The 17845-nt window shown below is 42.2% G+C and overlaps 1 protein-coding gene across 3 annotated transcripts in view; it reads right to left on the reverse strand.

The window, feature by feature from the left end:
• The window catches only part of LOC122784023 (rho-associated protein kinase 2-like), a 32817-nt gene that overhangs the window by 13361 nt on the left and 1611 nt on the right, over nt 1–17845 (reverse strand). For all 3 annotated transcript variants that reach the window (XM_044049073.1, XM_044049074.1, XM_044049075.1), the window contains exons 2-15: nt 12259–12340; nt 11836–11936; nt 11033–11170; nt 9385–9645; nt 8660–8804; nt 8431–8569; nt 6684–6775; nt 4426–4585; nt 3223–3313; nt 3053–3132; nt 1597–1645; nt 1349–1484; nt 768–859; nt 305–551 (exon numbers count right to left, since the gene is read on the reverse strand). In XM_044049073.1, the coding sequence (XP_043905008.1) occupies nt 305–551; nt 768–859; nt 1349–1484; nt 1597–1645; nt 3053–3132; nt 3223–3313; nt 4426–4585; nt 6684–6775; nt 8431–8569; nt 8660–8804; nt 9385–9645; nt 11033–11170; nt 11836–11936; nt 12259–12340 (1813 nt within the window). The remainder of the gene's footprint in view (nt 1–304; nt 552–767; nt 860–1348; nt 1485–1596; nt 1646–3052; nt 3133–3222; nt 3314–4425; nt 4586–6683; nt 6776–8430; nt 8570–8659; nt 8805–9384; nt 9646–11032; nt 11171–11835; nt 11937–12258; nt 12341–17845) is intronic.

The raw sequence follows: 17845 nt of genomic DNA on the forward strand, positions 1-17845 counted from the left end.
TCATTATGTTTAACGTGCTGCTGTAAATTGACCTGCTCCAAATAACGCTCAGCGATCAATCTGTCATTATTACCTCGAGGGTCACACTCGGAAAGAGAATGGACTTTTTTTTACTTCAACTTACTTCAGGTTTTATTTTTTGGTGACGACTGTGGCTTTAGATAATGTTCTTATTGCGTCGCGCACTGTGGCTGTAACAGAGTGCTGAAATGTTAAAAACATAATGCACGACAGTGTGGTTCTCTCCTTCGAACAACTTCTCCACAAGAACATGGTGTTGTCATAACAGACGATGGCGTCTCACCCTGCAGGTCACTAATAGTTTCCGTCTTGACGTTGCCGTCTCTCCTCTCCTTGTCCAGCTCGCCCTGCAGCCCCATCAGCTGCTTCTCCAGCTCCATCTTGCCGTTTTCCAACTGGCCGCACTTCTCCTGCATCTCCCTGAGGCTCGCCTCCAGACCCTGCGCCTGTTTTTGCACCTCCTCTTGACTCCTCTTCAGCCGCGCCGCTGCCTCCTGCTCGGCCTGAAGAACGGCGTTGGTCTCCTCGAGCTGCGGACGAGAACGAGATATGATGCTTCTTTTTGTCCCCCAAATGCAAATGTGGGTCAATTCAGCAGCAACATTAAAGACAGTTAATGAGGGAAGAGCAAAAAGAATAATGAAAACAACTGAATATGAATGATTAAAGGGTACGAAACAGCGCTGCTTTAAGAAATAAAGATTAGTACAAGAAAGACAAAAGCTACGTTAAAAGCTTCCAGTTACCTGTTTCTGCAGTTGGATGTTTTTCTCACTGGATATCTGGGAATTCTGGTTCCTCTTCCTAAGATCTTCTAGCTGGTCCCTGAGGTTGTTCACTGATACATAAAGAAAAAGAAAGAAATCAGCATTTGGTACAGCATGAGTCAGCCACAGAAACACGGCATGTAGACATACAGTATATTAACACCTAACCCTTTAACACAGGTGAGTCAAACTGTATATATATATATATATATATATATATATATATATATTTATATATATACATATAAGATTCTGAGTCTGAAAATGATTATATTTTAAGATTATGAAAAAAAGAGGCAAAAAATGGGAACTATGCACAGACGTTTTTCCAACTCTCTCCTCTCTGGTGACGAAGACGCTGATTTGTCGGCTGCCTGCAACAGCACGAGTGAAATTACCGTAATAACCACATGTTGGCTTTGAATTCCAACTCCTCTGCTTTTTTAATACTTCAAATCTTCAAAACCAAACATCAGCTTCTTTGCAGGTACAGTATATCAGACATACTTCAGTTCTTATCTTTTATCTAGACAGGATTTTTTTTCCTTCCCAGTGCTTACATTCATTCTCCAGGCTGCGCTTCCTGTCCGTTTCGATCTCCACCTTGCGCAGGTTCTCGGCGCTCTGGTGCTGCAGCAGCGCTCGCTCTCTCTCCAGTTGCCTCAGCGAGGCCTCGACTCTCTGCCGGCTGTTCATCTAGTCGGGGAGAGATTCCCAGTGCAACGTGAGGAGAATGAAACCAGACGTGATTTATCATTCCTGCTGCCTGGATGAAATGCATTTCATCCGTTCTCGCTTTAACGCTTACCTCCTTATCTAAGTCTTTGACCAGTTTGTCTAAACGGTTGGTTGCATTTCTGCGGGGGGAAAAAAAAGGAAAAAAAAAGAACAGTTTCATTACAGACTCATATCCATAGTTCACTTCATTCAGAGGAGCTCGTCTGTTCTGCGTTCATGATCATGCTCCGGCTTGTTTCATTTATATGCAAATTTAAAATAACATTGACTCAAAATGTGCGCACACTCAATTTCTCAAACCAAACATGAGGAATGGGCTTTTGTCAACTTATTGTCTTACTGATGCAACATAGTGGAAGTCACCTTCCACTATGGATGTTTCTGTTTAAGTTACATTATTAATGACACAAAAGTGGATTCATTGAAATGACACTGTTAGAGGAGCAATTAGGTTTCTTAAAGGAATACTTCACCGATTTGCATTTAGCTTTGTACTAGAATAGAGGCAGTATTTTTTTTTAAATTGTGCTTCCCAACCTGAGTCAAGAAATATCTTCATTCTTTTCTTTGGTCCTGTTAGTGTAACTGTTAGCAAAGATGGCGGACACCTGTAGGGGGACCTCATTCCCAGAATGTAAACAGTGTCCGCCATCTTTGCTAACAGCTAAGCTAACAGGACCAAGTGTCACTGGTGGCCACGTAACAAAGAAAGGAATGAAGATATTTCTCAATTTAGGGGAAATTGAGGTTGGGAAGCACACTTTTTAAAAAATACTACCACTATTCTAGTAATACAAAACTAAATGCAAATCAGTGAAGTGTTCCTTTAGCCCTTTAACACAGAGTGCACCAAGGATGACACATTAGCGCAAGTGCACTTTGCATTACCATAATTATGCAGCAGTTTGTGCTATCGGAAAAATTCCAACTGTTTCTGACAGCTGAGAAGTTGCACATTAAAGCCAGAGTGTGGTTATTATGGTAATTTCAGTTGCGCTAGAGCAGGAAGCCTGCAAATCAGCATCTTTGACACCAGAGAGGAGAGAGTTGGAAAAATGCCTGTACATAGTTTCCATTTTTTGGCATGTTTTTGGACATTAAGACAAAAAAATCAAACAAATGTTACTTTAAATATGTGTTATATTGTTCAAATTTCAAATTGAACATGCAAATCTGGTGTTCATGTACAACTACAGTTTTTTTAATAAAACATTTTGTTTTCCTTCATTTTAAATTGTTAATACACTATTTTATCATGCAGTAAATTGTAAATAACTGGCAGATATTGAAAGTTATTCTGGGAAAAATGTGCATTTTCAGGACATTTTATGGTTTAAAAAAGCAAAGAAAGTCCAGGCAGACATTTTAAAGGGTGTTAAAGGGTTAAACCCAGAGTTTGGCTGATGAGTTGCTTAACTAGACGCTTTGTAAGGACAATAAATTCAGCAAAACATTTTTGTGCAGTTAACAGTGACACTGTGTGTGTGCGTGTGTGTGTTTTGTGCGAGTGAATTATCCAACCGCACCTGAACTTGTGCTCCAGCTCATCTTTGGCCTGCATCTCATGGTCGAGATTCTCCTCCAGCTGACAAAGCTTTTTATGAAGCTGCTCGCACAAAAGCAGACAAAAAATAAATACAGTTACTGTACCACTCTTACTCTTAACACTATGCCCATGCCACACAAAGACACCCACCTCTTTCTTACTGCAGGATTCTTTATCCTCAGAGTTTTCTTTGTAGTTCTCGATGTCCTCCACAGAGACGCTGTTACTTCCCTTCAGCAGCCTGAGAGGGAGAGGACATGAGAGGAGACGTGAGTGTTTATATCTGGGTTCACCTGAGGTGAAGGAAGGAATGGATTTTCAGCATTTACAATATCACAACATACAATGCAAACATTTGAATCTCTCCTTTCTGATGCAGGGTCAGGATACAATATGACAGGAATACAGTACAAGGCTCACGATCACAGTAATATACAGCAATTCTGTGATGACTGGCATTTTGAAGGACAATCGTATAACGATATTTTGGCAGTATTTGTCCAAATGAAGAATAAACAATAGCCCAATAAAAGTTAAAGAGCAGGATTTGGAGGTCATGTTCCTTTGATGACTGTCCATTATCAGTGATGCTTGTGAGTCTTACAATATCTAGCACCAATGTGTTGATAATCATATCAATACGAGCCAAGATGACGATATACTGTATAAATACTTTGACTTTATGGTCTTCTTTGAGGAAAAAAAAAACTTTGGGCTGTGAATATCATCGCATGACTGCAGAATCTGAGGCCATTTTTACAAGCGCTTGTATCCTTTATGACTGTTTCTGCAGGGTGAAAACAATTCCTCTCAAAAAAATTCCTAAATTAGTGGGGTAAAGATGCAGCGTATGTACAATCCAAGGAAGCTTGCGGGCAAACTTTTGATCATCTGCCCATAATGTATTCATCTCTATCTTTGGACTTTAGCTGGATTAGTTTAAACCTGGAGAGCAAACACAGCCCTGTAGGTTAAAATACTGATGACTGAAGCACTATATAACATCACACAGGTGCTGCTTTTTTTGTTTTTAATTTCTCCTTCTTATTCAAACTGGTCTTCCTAAGAAGCAGACGGCAGTCAGAGGGCCTGCCAGAACAAGGCAGCAGTGTGGAACTTAAAACAGGGATACAGTGTGTGACTGCTGCACGGCTGTATTAAAGGTACGGACGTGACGTGGTCTTGAATTTAAAGCACAACACTGCCCTTTAACTCGTTTCCTGAGTCTAGAGGCCCCGGTAAAACACCAAAACAGGACATTTCTGCTAAGATCCAAATACTGCTAATAAAAGTCTAGTGTTTTTTAACATCAGGCACAAAGTAAAATGTTCAGAAAAAGAATAAATAACTCACTGGTTCTCCTTGAAGTATGTGAAGCCGATGAATGGTAGCTGGTTGCCCACAAAGGCTCTGGGTGGAGGAAAGGTCTCAGCATCTCTTTTATCTTCCTCGATGTCGTCAAAGTTAGTGGTGTCTATGTCACTGCTCAGCTCCGGCACAACTGGAGCCACAGCTGGAAGACAGAAGGAGAGTGTCATGGAGTGAAAGTGGAGGAGGAGGAGGTGCAAAGCAGGAGGAGTTGAGGGCAAAGAGAGAGATGACGTTCTGTGTAACCTGTGCTAAAGGTATTTAGGTTTAAAATACTTTAAAAATAACAACCCATTAACAGTGAATATCCATTTTTCTTTCACTAATGTTTAATGTACTTTTTTTCTTTTTTTAACCAACCTCTGGAGGTGCTTGGAGCTGGAGCAAGCTTTCTGCAGGTTGGCGTGAGGCTAACACCACTCCTTTTCCCACACAGAGCTCGCATTGTGCCCCAAACACAGTTCCTTTCAAAAAACGAGGCCTGGACGCGCCAGGAGAGACCGCTTCCTCCACTCGTTCCTCGCACTTTTAAAAGGTCTGCACCACTGGCGCGCTAAAGAATGTGTCAACGGGCCAATCAGATAAAACGAAGCTAGTCCCTCGTCTCCTATAAATACTTCCTAATTAAGCAAAAACAAGCAGCCATTACGGATCAACTTCCCAGACCAATGCAATTCTGGATCTGAGCAAAGAGCTTATTACAGCGGTTGGTCGAGACACAACCCTCAGCATGACAAATGTGACTCAAACATGGCGGCGAACATTCGGGGAGAGATCAAGCACAGGCATGAAACAAATGAGGGGGAAATAAAAAAGAAGAGGCACAAGGAGAAAAAAAGCCAAACTGCGGTGAGACGGAGAGACACAGAGCGCTCTGTGGAGGCCCTTGTGGCACGACTTCCCAGCATGCTCTCTGATAGCGGGCGGCTAATGACAGGCAGCCGTGGCCACAGTGAGAGTGAAAGAGCGGGAGCGAGCCTCCAAACCGGGGCGCCCCTCTCATTAAACCGGTCCACGCAGCCCGCACTGCCCTGCCCCGCCCACCACTACGGGGGGGCACTGCTGCTTCTGCTTCCCATCCCATCCATCCATCATACATCCATCCATCCTCCTCTTCCCTCAACAATCCCATCACTTAATGAGCGTTATATGTATTAAGGCAAAAGAGGGCCCACCCCACCAACTTCCTGTTTCACAGCCACACACTCCGGGGAGCAATGTCACTTCTGAAGTGAAAAATGGGACGATGTGGGATGCCAGAATGGGAAGAGCATCCTGTTTTGAGCGTTTGTGTGGACGTGCACATGCAAAAACATGAAGAGCGCGCCGGGGCAGCACAGCAGTGGCACTGCGGTGGTTTCATGTTGCAGGCTGCCAAGCTCTGATCAGACGTCGTGTGTGTGTGTGTGTTGTTGTTTTAATCAGAGCCAGGTGAAGCCGAGAGACAGAGTGGCACAGAAACAGAGCCTGCGTGCAATTATACACAGACAGAGGTCCTGTTTGTGAGCCAAACACACTCCCTCCCTATGTTTTCCTTTCTTCTTTTATTTTCATCTTTCCTTCCTACCTAGATGCCTAATCTGAGATGTGATGTATATAAGGGGAGCTTGAGGCAGCACGTGTGCTAACGATGCTGCGTTTAAATGAATACATTTAATTATAAACTTAAAGAGTTGTATTTTGGCTTCTTTTTTGTGTCATCTTTATTTACTTATCACTGTTGTTAAGGTTTCTCTTTTCTATACATATTCTATAATTAGGATGTGTTGCTTTTATTATCTAATTTATCCTACAAATATGAAAATCACTATTATGGTTTTTAATCTCAGCTAAATTGACATATTTAACTATTCTTTATTTAATCCAGACAAACGTTTACTTGCTAGCATGGATGACGCATGTCTAATCAAGTGAAGTGACGTTATCCATGATATTTTATTTTTGTCAAAAGCTCATGGATCACGTTGCTCTGTGCAGCAGCATCCACCCATGCACTGCAGACATCAGTGGGAAAGCATCATGGAGAGCATGTGGACCATATATGGAGCCTTCATGGCTCAGGAGGTATGAAAAACAAGGCTGAAATGTAACAGATCTGCAGAGGAATGAGCTGATGGTGATAAGAAGCAGAGGAAAAGCAACAAGAAACAAGAAATGAAGTCACATGACCAGAGAAGGACACAGGTTAAATGTGTACCTGCACTGTGGAAAGAGAAATGTCACAAGCATGAGGACACACTCACTCTCTCTGATGTTGTCAAAGTTCCACTGGTCGTTCTTGAAGAAGGGATGACATTTGATCTCCTCCACTCCGGTGCGGCCTAAGCGGACCGTCCTGCACACAGCAGCAGAACCAAGACTGTGAGGTGAGCGCCGCTCACGCCAAAAACACAAAACACACCCCGCTCCACCCTCTCCACCCACCGTCATTACCAAACATGTCATCCCCAAAACACAGGGCAGAGTGAAGTGACCACTCGGCACTGACCACGCTGACCAACACGAAGAGCCGTATGACCACGAGTGGACACTGGATACGCCTTAAAAAAAAACCTCCTCTAATCATGAGATTATTTAGATCCAGGAGGGAGTGATGGTGGCAGGATCAGAGCGCAGGAGGCATCATCACCAAATCTGACTGCCTGACGTGCTGCCTTCCCCTGCATCTGCCCCTGCTTCTGCCCCTGCTTCTTTTTTTTCTACTTAAGACTTTGAAAGACACTTTCTTTCTCTTTCTCGCCTCCACCACTGGGTACACGGCTGGAGGGGTGCGGCAGTTTAGGCTTGCCACGTGTGGGACATTCCACATCCAGCCAAGAGGAGGAAGAGAGTGCAGGGGTGGGGAGGAAGAAGAAGAAAGAAATAAAAAAAAACAAAAAAAGGGGAGAGTTTTTAAACCCCCACCAACCAAAAAGACGTGCAACTCAGCCAGACTGACAACAGGCTGAGTCCCAGGAAAGCTGTGGGGCAAGCTAAGGAGAAAGTTACAGCAGCAAAATGAAATGGAAGGATGGAGAAATGGAAAGTGGCACTGAGAACAGGAGGAAGACGAAATGTATAATACGGGGTGATGAAAAACATGTGAGGGAGAAGGAAAGTAGAGGTGCTTTCAGGAGTTATTTGACAAGGAGGAGTGAAAGTGACAGGGCATGATGTGGGTTAAGTGGGGGGGATGATACACATGTGAGTGTGCATGAATAGCTACGCACACACACACACACACACACACACACACACACACACACACACACACACACACACACACACACACACACACACACACACACACACACACACACACACACACACACACACACACACACACGAGATTCTGCCTGTGGTGAGAGAATAGTGCGTAAGACGGTGAATCAACGGTGAGCAACAGTGAAAGGCTGCTCTGTACTGAAGCAGAAGGGGCCTGTGTTTGAGTTCTCCATGGAGGAGGAGGAGGGGCTACCAATGTAAACAGGAAGTAGTTTCTTCCAGGGGCTTGGGTCCAGAATGTGACCCACATTCCTACACCCAGCCATGTAAAAATGACCTTTGATACTTTTATTTGGCAGAGATTGAACATAAAACAATAATGTGTTCAAGTTTTTACAATACAACAATAATGTATGAACTAAAGATCTGAACCAAGAGCTCAGGCACACCTTGAGCTGAGTGACATCTCCATTCATTCTAATGAAATCCAGGCACTGTAGTTTATTTTTGACTCAGTCCCCACACATTGAAAAATACACACAAGCACTAAAAATGTGTTGAATCTGCATTTCTTTTAAATACCATTATGCCAAAATGGTTAAATTACAAGGTGAGTGCTCACAATGTAGTTTCCCAACTGTACGGTTTGGCTATAAAAGAAAAAGGACGACCAAAACGTGGCCGACTTGCCCTAAACTGTGAAATGCTTTAAATTCTTGCTGAGGCCCAAAACCCACAATTGTTGGCTTTTATTGCAACAAAAAGAAAAAGTGCCAACATGCAGACCTGTCAGTGAGGAAGGCACAGACGAGGTTTCTGGCATCCTGAGACATCTCCACATCGTCGGGGAAGACGAGGGTGTTCTTGTGGTTCATGATCTTCCCGTAGGTTCCCACCAAAGACTCGGCGTAGAAGGGCGTTTCACCTTAAGAAGCACAAGTCGCGCCACAGTTACGGCCCCTCGGAGTATTTCAGATGATATAATAGTGAGACAACACAAATTGGGGCCACTTACCAACAAATAACTCATAGATAAATACACCGACAGACCACCAGTCACATTCCCGGCCGTAGTAACCGTCGCCCCCCTGAGACTGGAGCACCTCTGGGGAGATGTAATCTGGCGTGCCTACGGCTGTGTCACAGCGTACCATTCCCGTCTGCAGACACAAACATGCACAGGATAAACTACAGAGAAGAAAGCAAGAATACAGCAGAAAAGATAGTGGTGCTTGGATATAAAAGTACTAAAGTACTAAAAGGCACCATTGCCACATTTCTTACGAGTATAAAACTGTTAAAAGCTAAAAGCACAACAATAAAACACACTGTGGTGTACTTTGTTGTTGTAACTTTCCTGTATAAAGTGTCAGTCTAGAGCAACTTTTTTGACTCCAAGAGACAAAACATTGTCTACCGGCAGATTTTTCCACGAGCCTCAATGTTTGGATCCACTTGTGAAACAGCTATTTTTAAATTGCTGTGGTACAAACAAAAAGGTGGAAAAACACTTCCTGGCTCACAGCAGCAGAGCCAGAACCTCTGCTGTGATGTGAACTGATAGTTTAGCACAACGACGACGGGGACATTTTAGAAAACAACCTGATGCAAGAGTGCGGCAGTGAGCTTGCACTTCACGGTTTGAACACTGGGTGGTGCACTAGAACCAGGAAAAAAAAACCCTGAAATGTCAAGGAGCCGTTTTCCTTTAAAGCCCTTAGATCTCGGTCCACAACCCACCGAGTCCATCTTCATGCACGTGCCAAAGTCGGCCAGTTTGAGGTGTCCGTGTTGGTCCAGCAGCATGTTGTCCGGTTTCACGTCCCGGTGGATGAAGCCCATGGAGTGGATGGTGTCCAGTGCCATCACCACTTCGGCCGTGTAAAAGCGCGCCCACTTCTCGGGCATGTCGTAGTTCATGGTGAGCGTGACCAGGTCGCCGCCGGGCATGAACTCCATCACCATGTAGAGGTGACTGTCGTCTTGGAAGGAACAGCACAGCTAGGAGACAAAAAAAACAATTATCTGCGGACGATCTGTGTTCATTTCGAAGACAACACATGATTTTTATCTCCTGTGACAGCGTTACGAAACCAAGCTGTACCTTATATTTTTGATTTATGACACTGTGGGTGTGTCTGTCATTAGAAAAAGATTAAGACTAGATATTTTGTGGGATGAGAGTGGGTGTATTATGTAATTTTATATATTAAAACCTAGAATTTAGCGCATGGATTCGACACCTTTTATGATACCGATACCACAATCTTGAGTATCGACCGACGCCAGTGTTAGTCTGATACAGTCATTTTAGACCATTTATGAACTGTGAAGCTGTGAACAACACATTTGTGCCGAGTCATTTCAAGGACACAATTCTGTGACTGTCCAGCAAATATTGTATAGAAATGAATAAACATGACTCAGCAGTCTGATTTTGACCTGAATCGACCACTACCTTTTACCCTTTAGCAATTTGATATTAAATAGAGAGAATTGTGACATGTATGTTAAGAATCTGCTCTTTTATGCCACCCTGTGTTGTATCTAACTGTTTTATTTGCATCTTTTGTTTTTATTTCAAAGTTAAAGTCATGTTTTTACTTTTTGACTGAAAACTTTTCCTCTTCATTCCACCCTGTGTTGTGTTTTATCGTTGTATTTGCTTTTATTTCATTTTCCTTTTATTGTGAAAGGTGCTATATAAATGTTATAAAAGTTTATTATCAATGTTGTTATTGTTGTTATAATTATAATGCATGCTCAACGGTGTGAAGGTTTTATTGTTTCGTCTTTATCACCAGTGTATTTCTGTTCTGTTCAGGGTTTTTCTCACTGTGTATTTAATGCTCCGGTGCATATTCTACACAACAAAATCTGGAATAATCCACACTGTGCATTTAGTTTTTTTTTTTCTGCATATATTTTACAAGACAAGACATACAAATCCATCTTCTTCATAACCGTATTTTTAATGTGTGTCGTATTATTGTGTCAAACTGTTGTTCACCTTTAAAGCTGATGTGATTTTATATAAATATTATTAAATGTTCTTAAAAATTAGCTCACAGTCAAATTTAGGATGGAAAAAGAGAAAAACAGGGTTTTTAAGGATTTACTTTTATGCATTTCTATCACCTGTATTTGTTTCCTACATTTACGGACAATTATTTGCGGCTTTACGCGATTGCTTATTTCAGTTAACCCCATTTCATAATTGGAAATGTTTCGCTTCGCTATGCTGAACAAGGGAAAGAAGCAAAATAAAAGGTCTATGATAACGACTAACACGGTGGGTGTGTCCGAAAGAGCCTGAGTGTGATGGAGTAAATGCTTTTCTCTACGTTCATATGCAAAAACGGAAACTGGATTAGACCGCGGCGCACACCTGAACCACCCAGGGGCTGTTGGAGAACGCCATGATGTGCCTCTCCTCCCAGAAGAAGGCCGAGTCGGACCGCTTGATCATCTCAAACTTGCTGAGCTGCTTCATGGCGTAAACCTTGTGCGAGGCCTTGTGACGGACCTGTCGGCGTGCAAACACAGACAACATGACATGTCAGATAAGGCCGCAAGGACAACAAGAACGGGACTGTGAGAATGTCACTGGGACAAATGAAAGCGAGAGAGAAGGATGAGACAGAGGCAGCAGCAGCAGCAGCGAGGGGAATCCATAATTATAGGACACACCCAGAGAGAAACATGCTTACACACGATTTCAAGCACAAACACGGCAAAGCCCCCATCCCTCCCCCCAGCGCACACACACACACACACACACACACACCCCCACACACCAGACTTCTTCACACTGAGCCTGTCCAGGCTTGTTCTGTCAGCAAGACGCTCGGCAGAAACCAGGCACGAGCTCCCGTCAGTGTGCAAGACAAACATGTGGAAAAACTGGAATTTTACAAGGAAATATCACTTCACTTAATCCCTTCTTTCAAACCCACAGTCGCTTCCACTGGTGGGGAAAGATGCTAATTATATGTGAAATATAAATATATATATATGATACTTTTTTTTTTTTACTTTCACATATCGTTGCTCCCTCTAGTGGTTTATATTTCTGTGGTTTATATTTCTAAACATCCATTTAGAATCAAACCCCCAACACTGCTGATTATGCATGAAAAGAGAGGAAGAGGAGGGGGGGTGGCGTCAGTCACACAGAGGAGATTATCTCACCAGCTTCACTTCTCCATACGCTCCTCTCCCGATCAACTTCACTTTCTCAAAGTCTTCAAGCTTCACCTGGAGCTCTCGCAGCTGATTCAAGGCCTTTTCATCTACAGGAGAGACACACACACACACAAAATACCATGGTGACGCAAAGGTCAAAGGTCAGCATTCTCTGCATTATCTGCTGGATCAGTGTGAGAGATCACTGACCATGTCGTGTCAAGACAGTTTCATACGACACAATAGAACGTGTGGAGTTTAAAACAAGTGGTTTCTTGGTCCCAGAAATAAATGATGAAGGAAGGAAAAGTCACCGGGGAGTCGTCATTACTCAGCCCCAACACCGATAGAAGTTGATCTCTTTATAATTAAACCGTGACAACAAACAAACGTATCCACCTCTTTCCTACAGAATCCTACAGCACTTACATCGGCTCAGGAAGGCCTCGATGTTTTTGTTTTTCCGCAGAGCAGGATAGTTCAAGTCATTCGCCAGCGCGTTCAAGGAATCCTGGACGAGAGAAAAACACAGATTACAAAACATCCAGAGTGGATTAAAGGAACATTTATTGTAGCCTTTGCTCATTTGGTACATAAACTACACTCATATCATTGCTTAGTTTGTATGAATTTGTCTTGGAGTCACGGAAATTGTAATTATGTTCCAAATGCATTTTTGTTTGTTTAGTTTTACTTTATGCAAACTGAGAGAAAGGAAGGACGGAAGGATTTCTTTTGCTCCAAAAACTAAATAAATCATTAAAACAAAACAAAACATTGGAGAACATCATAATTTCCAGGTTTGGTAAACGCTGATCAATATTTTTCAACATTTTCGGACATTTCACGGACCAAACAGTTAATCAATGAATGGAGAAAAAACGACAGCTTAATGAGATGAGATGTTACAGCAGCAAAGAGTAAAGATAATAACATCAAGGAATATACAAATCGAAAAATATCAAAGATAAAGATAATGAACAAATAGGATAGTATACATAATAAAGACAGTAACCAGAATATATACAGAATGGGCATAATATCAGCTGATTATCATGATAAAATGTTAGATAATATTAGGTAAAAGCTAAATACACCATTTAATTGTGATTCTTTACTAACATCTGACGCAAAAACAGTGAATATCAATTATGTGGTTTGCGTTTTATAAACTAAACCTTTGTTATGTTGATACTGAAGAAAATGATATCGTGATACAAACTGCTGTTGAATTATTGCCCAGCCCTAGATGCAAGGAAGGAAGGAAGGAAGGAAGGGAGAAAGGAAGGAGGGAAGGAACTACATGATTGTGAACTATTACCCTAAAGGAAACACGAGTGGCAGAGAACATGAGGCTGCTCAAGTGCCCGTTTAGCCAAGTTTGAACAATGAGGTGCCGTTGAAAAGACGCAACAAAGTCACACACATCAACAACAAAAAGCAGTCACATGACACCGTTACGGCCTCCCCCTGCACATGAACGGCCTCATCTACACCCACTGCAGCCACAACAAGGGGGGAAAAAAACACTTTCACAGCTCAGCACAGAGGAGCACGGGCAGCATCAGACATGTCATCGTTGCTCTAAACCAGCGGTGTCGAGTTTCAACAAGAACTAAAACGTCTCTGTGACCTCAACGTACGAGGACGGCAGGGCAGTGTAGCAGGTGGTGGTGGGGAGGGGGGGAGACCTTCACTTCTCTTCCCCAAAAACAGGGGGTCAGTTGGAGACATGGTGTGAGTGGGTGGACGGCGACATGTGGAACAATTCTGCACCTTTAAATAGCGGCAGTGAGGAGAGATGCCCCCACCGACTCAGATGAGTGGAAAAAAAAAAAGGCTCAGAAGCTATTGTGGGACAAACAGCTTATAGGTCTGGACTCAGCTGCGGACCACTTCAGGGTCCGGATCACTTTACACCACGTGTGTGCGCGTGAGAGAGAGTTTTCAGTCCTGGTGAACTCGTACGTAAACCGTCTCTAATTCAAACCTGTAATAAAATGACAAACTTTACTACTAAAAAATATGAAATATCTGATCAAACAAACACTGTATTTGCAAAAATGTCCCTTTATATTGGTTTCTGTGCCGGGTCATTTTTGTTATTGCACCTCTCTTTGCCATCCGACATTAAAAGCGCCTGTGACATGTGCAAATGAGCGATGGGACTCAAATGTGTTTTAAAATAAAAAAAAAACAAGGTTTCATTCATTTCAAATGTTTTCCAATCCAGAAAATCCTATATATATATATCGCATGCTTCACTATGCACAGACTGTAAAAATGTAAAGAAAAATCAGCAAAAGGGCATTTTAGCTGAGTCATGTTTGGAGTCACAGTTGGAGAATTGTGTCTTTGAAATGACTCAGTACAAATGTGTTCATTAACAGCTCCATACGTTCATAAAAATGGTCTAAAACGACTGTATTGGACTAATGTGAGTATCGGTAGATACTCGAGTTTGTGATATCGGAATCAGACACAAAAAAGTGGTATGGTCCGACCCCTGGCCCTGGTCGCACCATATCACATGAAATGGAACAGCACCTTAGAGATGCAAGCCGTCATGGGGAAGACTCGTCTCTCTGCAGATAAATAGCCGCTCTGTTACAAACTAACGACGCCTCAGAAATATCTGTTCACAACCACATTACACAGCGGGTAATATTGCACATAAAAAAAAAAAGTTGCTTATTTTAACCATAAAACGGCCAGAAAATGTCCTGTGAGAAAGTGCTTTTGCCCATCTTTTCCCCATAATAACCTCCAACTTCCTGGCAGTTATTTACAATTTCCTACATGCTCAAATACTGTTTTCCATTAAAAATTGATTTCGAATTGAAAAAAGTCAGATTGCACGTGTATCACGGTATAAAACATATTATCAATAACATGTGTTTGAGTCTTTGTCTCTCAATGTGCAAAGACAGGCCCAAAAAAATGGAAACTATGCACAGGCGTTGTTTCCAACTCTGTCCTCTCCGCCGACAAAGACGCTAATTCTCCAGCTTCCGGAACGAAATTACCGTAATAACCACATGTTGTCTTTGGCAACTTCTCAGCTGTCAGAAAGCGTTGGATTTTTTTTCCCGTGACGACAGTGATGCAAATGGGGATTCTAAGCTTTGCCTTGACGAACAATTTAATGTTTTAACACAGAATCGCCTGACGGAGCTTTTCCTCCTTGTTGTCAGGGATTTCCCCATTCAGGGAGACTTTAATTCATCCATTCATGTTACGAATACTCTAATGCCAGCAGGGAAGCGGCGGCGGTGGTGGAGGGAGGAGGGTGTTCCAATTTATGTGAACAGATAAGTGGGGTCATTGTAAATTTGATGGAAATGTGACAGTCTGAGTTTTTATTTTTTAAGATTCATGCACATGAGGCGGTTGGGATAAGAAGAACAATCCCCAATGAGCAGTATGAATGAGGAAGTAACTAATGTGGATTACAGTCACAAGTATCCAGATATAAATCAGTGTAATCTGTCTGTCTGTCTGTCTGTCTGTGTGAGTTTCATGTCAACAACAGCACGCATCAGACTAAAAAAACAATCCTTCATTGTTAGTCACGATGCTCGTGCTCTCGGCCCGTGTTTCCTACCGACATTTATTAAGGACAGTTGGTGTGTTGGTGCCTTTCTGATTTTCTGGAATCTGGACAAATCTGAACATGACTCTGTCGGCACGGTGCTCTGTGTGTGTCTGGTATTCCTTGTGTTGTGGGGACCCTAAATCTGCTAACACACTCACATTATGGGGACAAAAAATCAAGTTCCCGTAACGTAAATGATTACGTTTTAAGGTGAAGACATGTTTTAAAAGTTAGGCTGAGGTTAAGGGCACTAGTAATTAGGGTTAAGGTTACAGTAAGCAACCAGGAAATGAATGTAAGTGAATGCAATGTCCTCTGAAGTCATGGAAACCAGCATGTGTGTGTGTGTGTGTGTTCCCTCAGCACCCTTAACAACACTTCCCACCTACTCCTCTCTGAGCCGACACAGTCACATTCGGAACAAATGGAGGTGTCCTGACTGCGTGACACGGTAAAAATGTTTCTGCTATTTAAAAAACTGTTCTTGACGAGAAAGAGGCCGTCCCCCGTTACAAAGTACCTGCCTCGAATTGTTTCCTCCACTTCCCGACTTCCTAAACTATGCATTGCCTTGTACAACACTTGATCTGCACAGGTAGGTCATACATTCTTTACAGAGGAGTTGTCTCGTTCCTGTGACGTGTGTTTGCCGTCAGTCATTACACGTTTGGTTTCAGACATACAGAGAGAGAAACTCTGTGAAGTTTATAATAACTGGCATATTTGAGGCATTTTTTCAATGAGTGATTAGTGAAAAAGGGCAAATGGGGGATTAATTATATCCCATCTGTCTCTGTGGGCTCAAAAAAACAGCTATAAATGCACCAGTGATCCTCTTTTATATTGCATTACGGTGTTTAATAAGGTTATTATCTACTGCCTGTGCTTTGTCATAAGTTATGGCGTTTTATCATGAAAAGATCTGTAATGTCACAACTAGTTATTTTACCAGTCTTATTTAAATTCTCTAACCAGGAAATGCTTGAATTTAAGATCCATAATCATTATTTAAGGGCATGAGCCAACTGATCGATTGAAGCATTAAATGACAATTTCACGCTTTATTCACATTATAACGGACTTACCAACAATTTGACTCATACATAGTCAATGAACAGGAAATCAATGGTTTTCTTCCTTTCATTTTAGCAAGCAGGAATGGTAAATATTTCCTGGTTTGAGCTTTTTAAATGTGACGATTTTCTCCTTTTTAAAAGCTTTAATTCAGGGATCTGACAGTCAAATGACCTGAAAGCCACTGTGTGTGTAGTTTGGTCAGTAGGGAAAAAAAGAAAAAGACTTCAAAATAATAATATGTGATGAGATTTCACATAATTTCAAAACAAAAGTGCCTGTTTTGATACGAAACAATAACTAGTTCACTGATTGAATCTAAAAACATTAAATCAGCAGCACAGTAATTGGTTGGGGAATGTGGTCTGTGGGCCATGAGTTTGAGTTTAATTCATTTTCCACTGAACACTAACAGGTTTTTGTCTGATGGTCGGATCACGTAAGAAAAGTGCCAAACTGCTTGTGTCACCAATTTAAAAAGAAAAGCTTCAATTAACTTCTTTTGTGTCCTTGTGGACAAACAGGAAATAGTGATGTGAGGTCACCGTGGGCAGTTATCTCCGTCTCAATTGCAGGAAGTGACTTCAGCTTCCTGTGGCGGCAGCTCCAGGCATTAGGCAGCGCGTTGGTCATTGTTATGTCCTCTATACGGTGGCAATTGTTCTGCTAAAACTGAGAACGAGTGGCAGCCAAGGTGTGGATGGTGACTCAAATGGACGTGGGATTAAAGCGATGCCTTTCATGCTATTGTCTGATTACACATTTTGCACAGCACAAGTCGGAGCTGTTCATTGTCAGGCTAAGAGCAAAGGCTTTACTCTGGATTTTACTTGTGACTCATCAGCACCGAGAATAGACGCTGCAGACAGAAGAACAGGCTGTTTATGTAGGGACTAGTATATACAACATCCTTCATACAGTAGCAAGCAACTGAGCATCGACTATGAGTTTGAGTTGATGTTGAAAAGCACAAATGCATCAATTAAAACCAGCATTTTATAACATGTTTTGTGGTAAACACTTGAAAATGTGTACTCTGATGTTGAACACACTGAGTACACGCACAGTTTAATCAAACTAAGGCCATAGTCTGACTAAGAGAGGCAACAGGACAACTCGCTGAGTCCAACTCAGGAGACAGATTTAAAACTGATTTATTGGCTGTGAACGTCTGACTCCGCCTCCGTAGGTGGCGCTGTATCTCTCTACAAGGTAGTGTGTATTGAATCAGTTTTCCGTTGACCTTTACGTCACAGAAAAACATCGTACTGTGAGTCCAAAAGTTGGTCTTCTCCGTAGTTTTTGCCCGTGCCGACGTCATTGTGTTGTACAGTAAAGTCCAATTAA

This window comes from Solea senegalensis, linkage group LG17 (assembly GCF_019176455.1).
Source record: "Solea senegalensis isolate Sse05_10M linkage group LG17, IFAPA_SoseM_1, whole genome shotgun sequence".
Classification (NCBI taxonomy): Eukaryota; Metazoa; Chordata; class Actinopteri; order Pleuronectiformes; family Soleidae; genus Solea; species Solea senegalensis.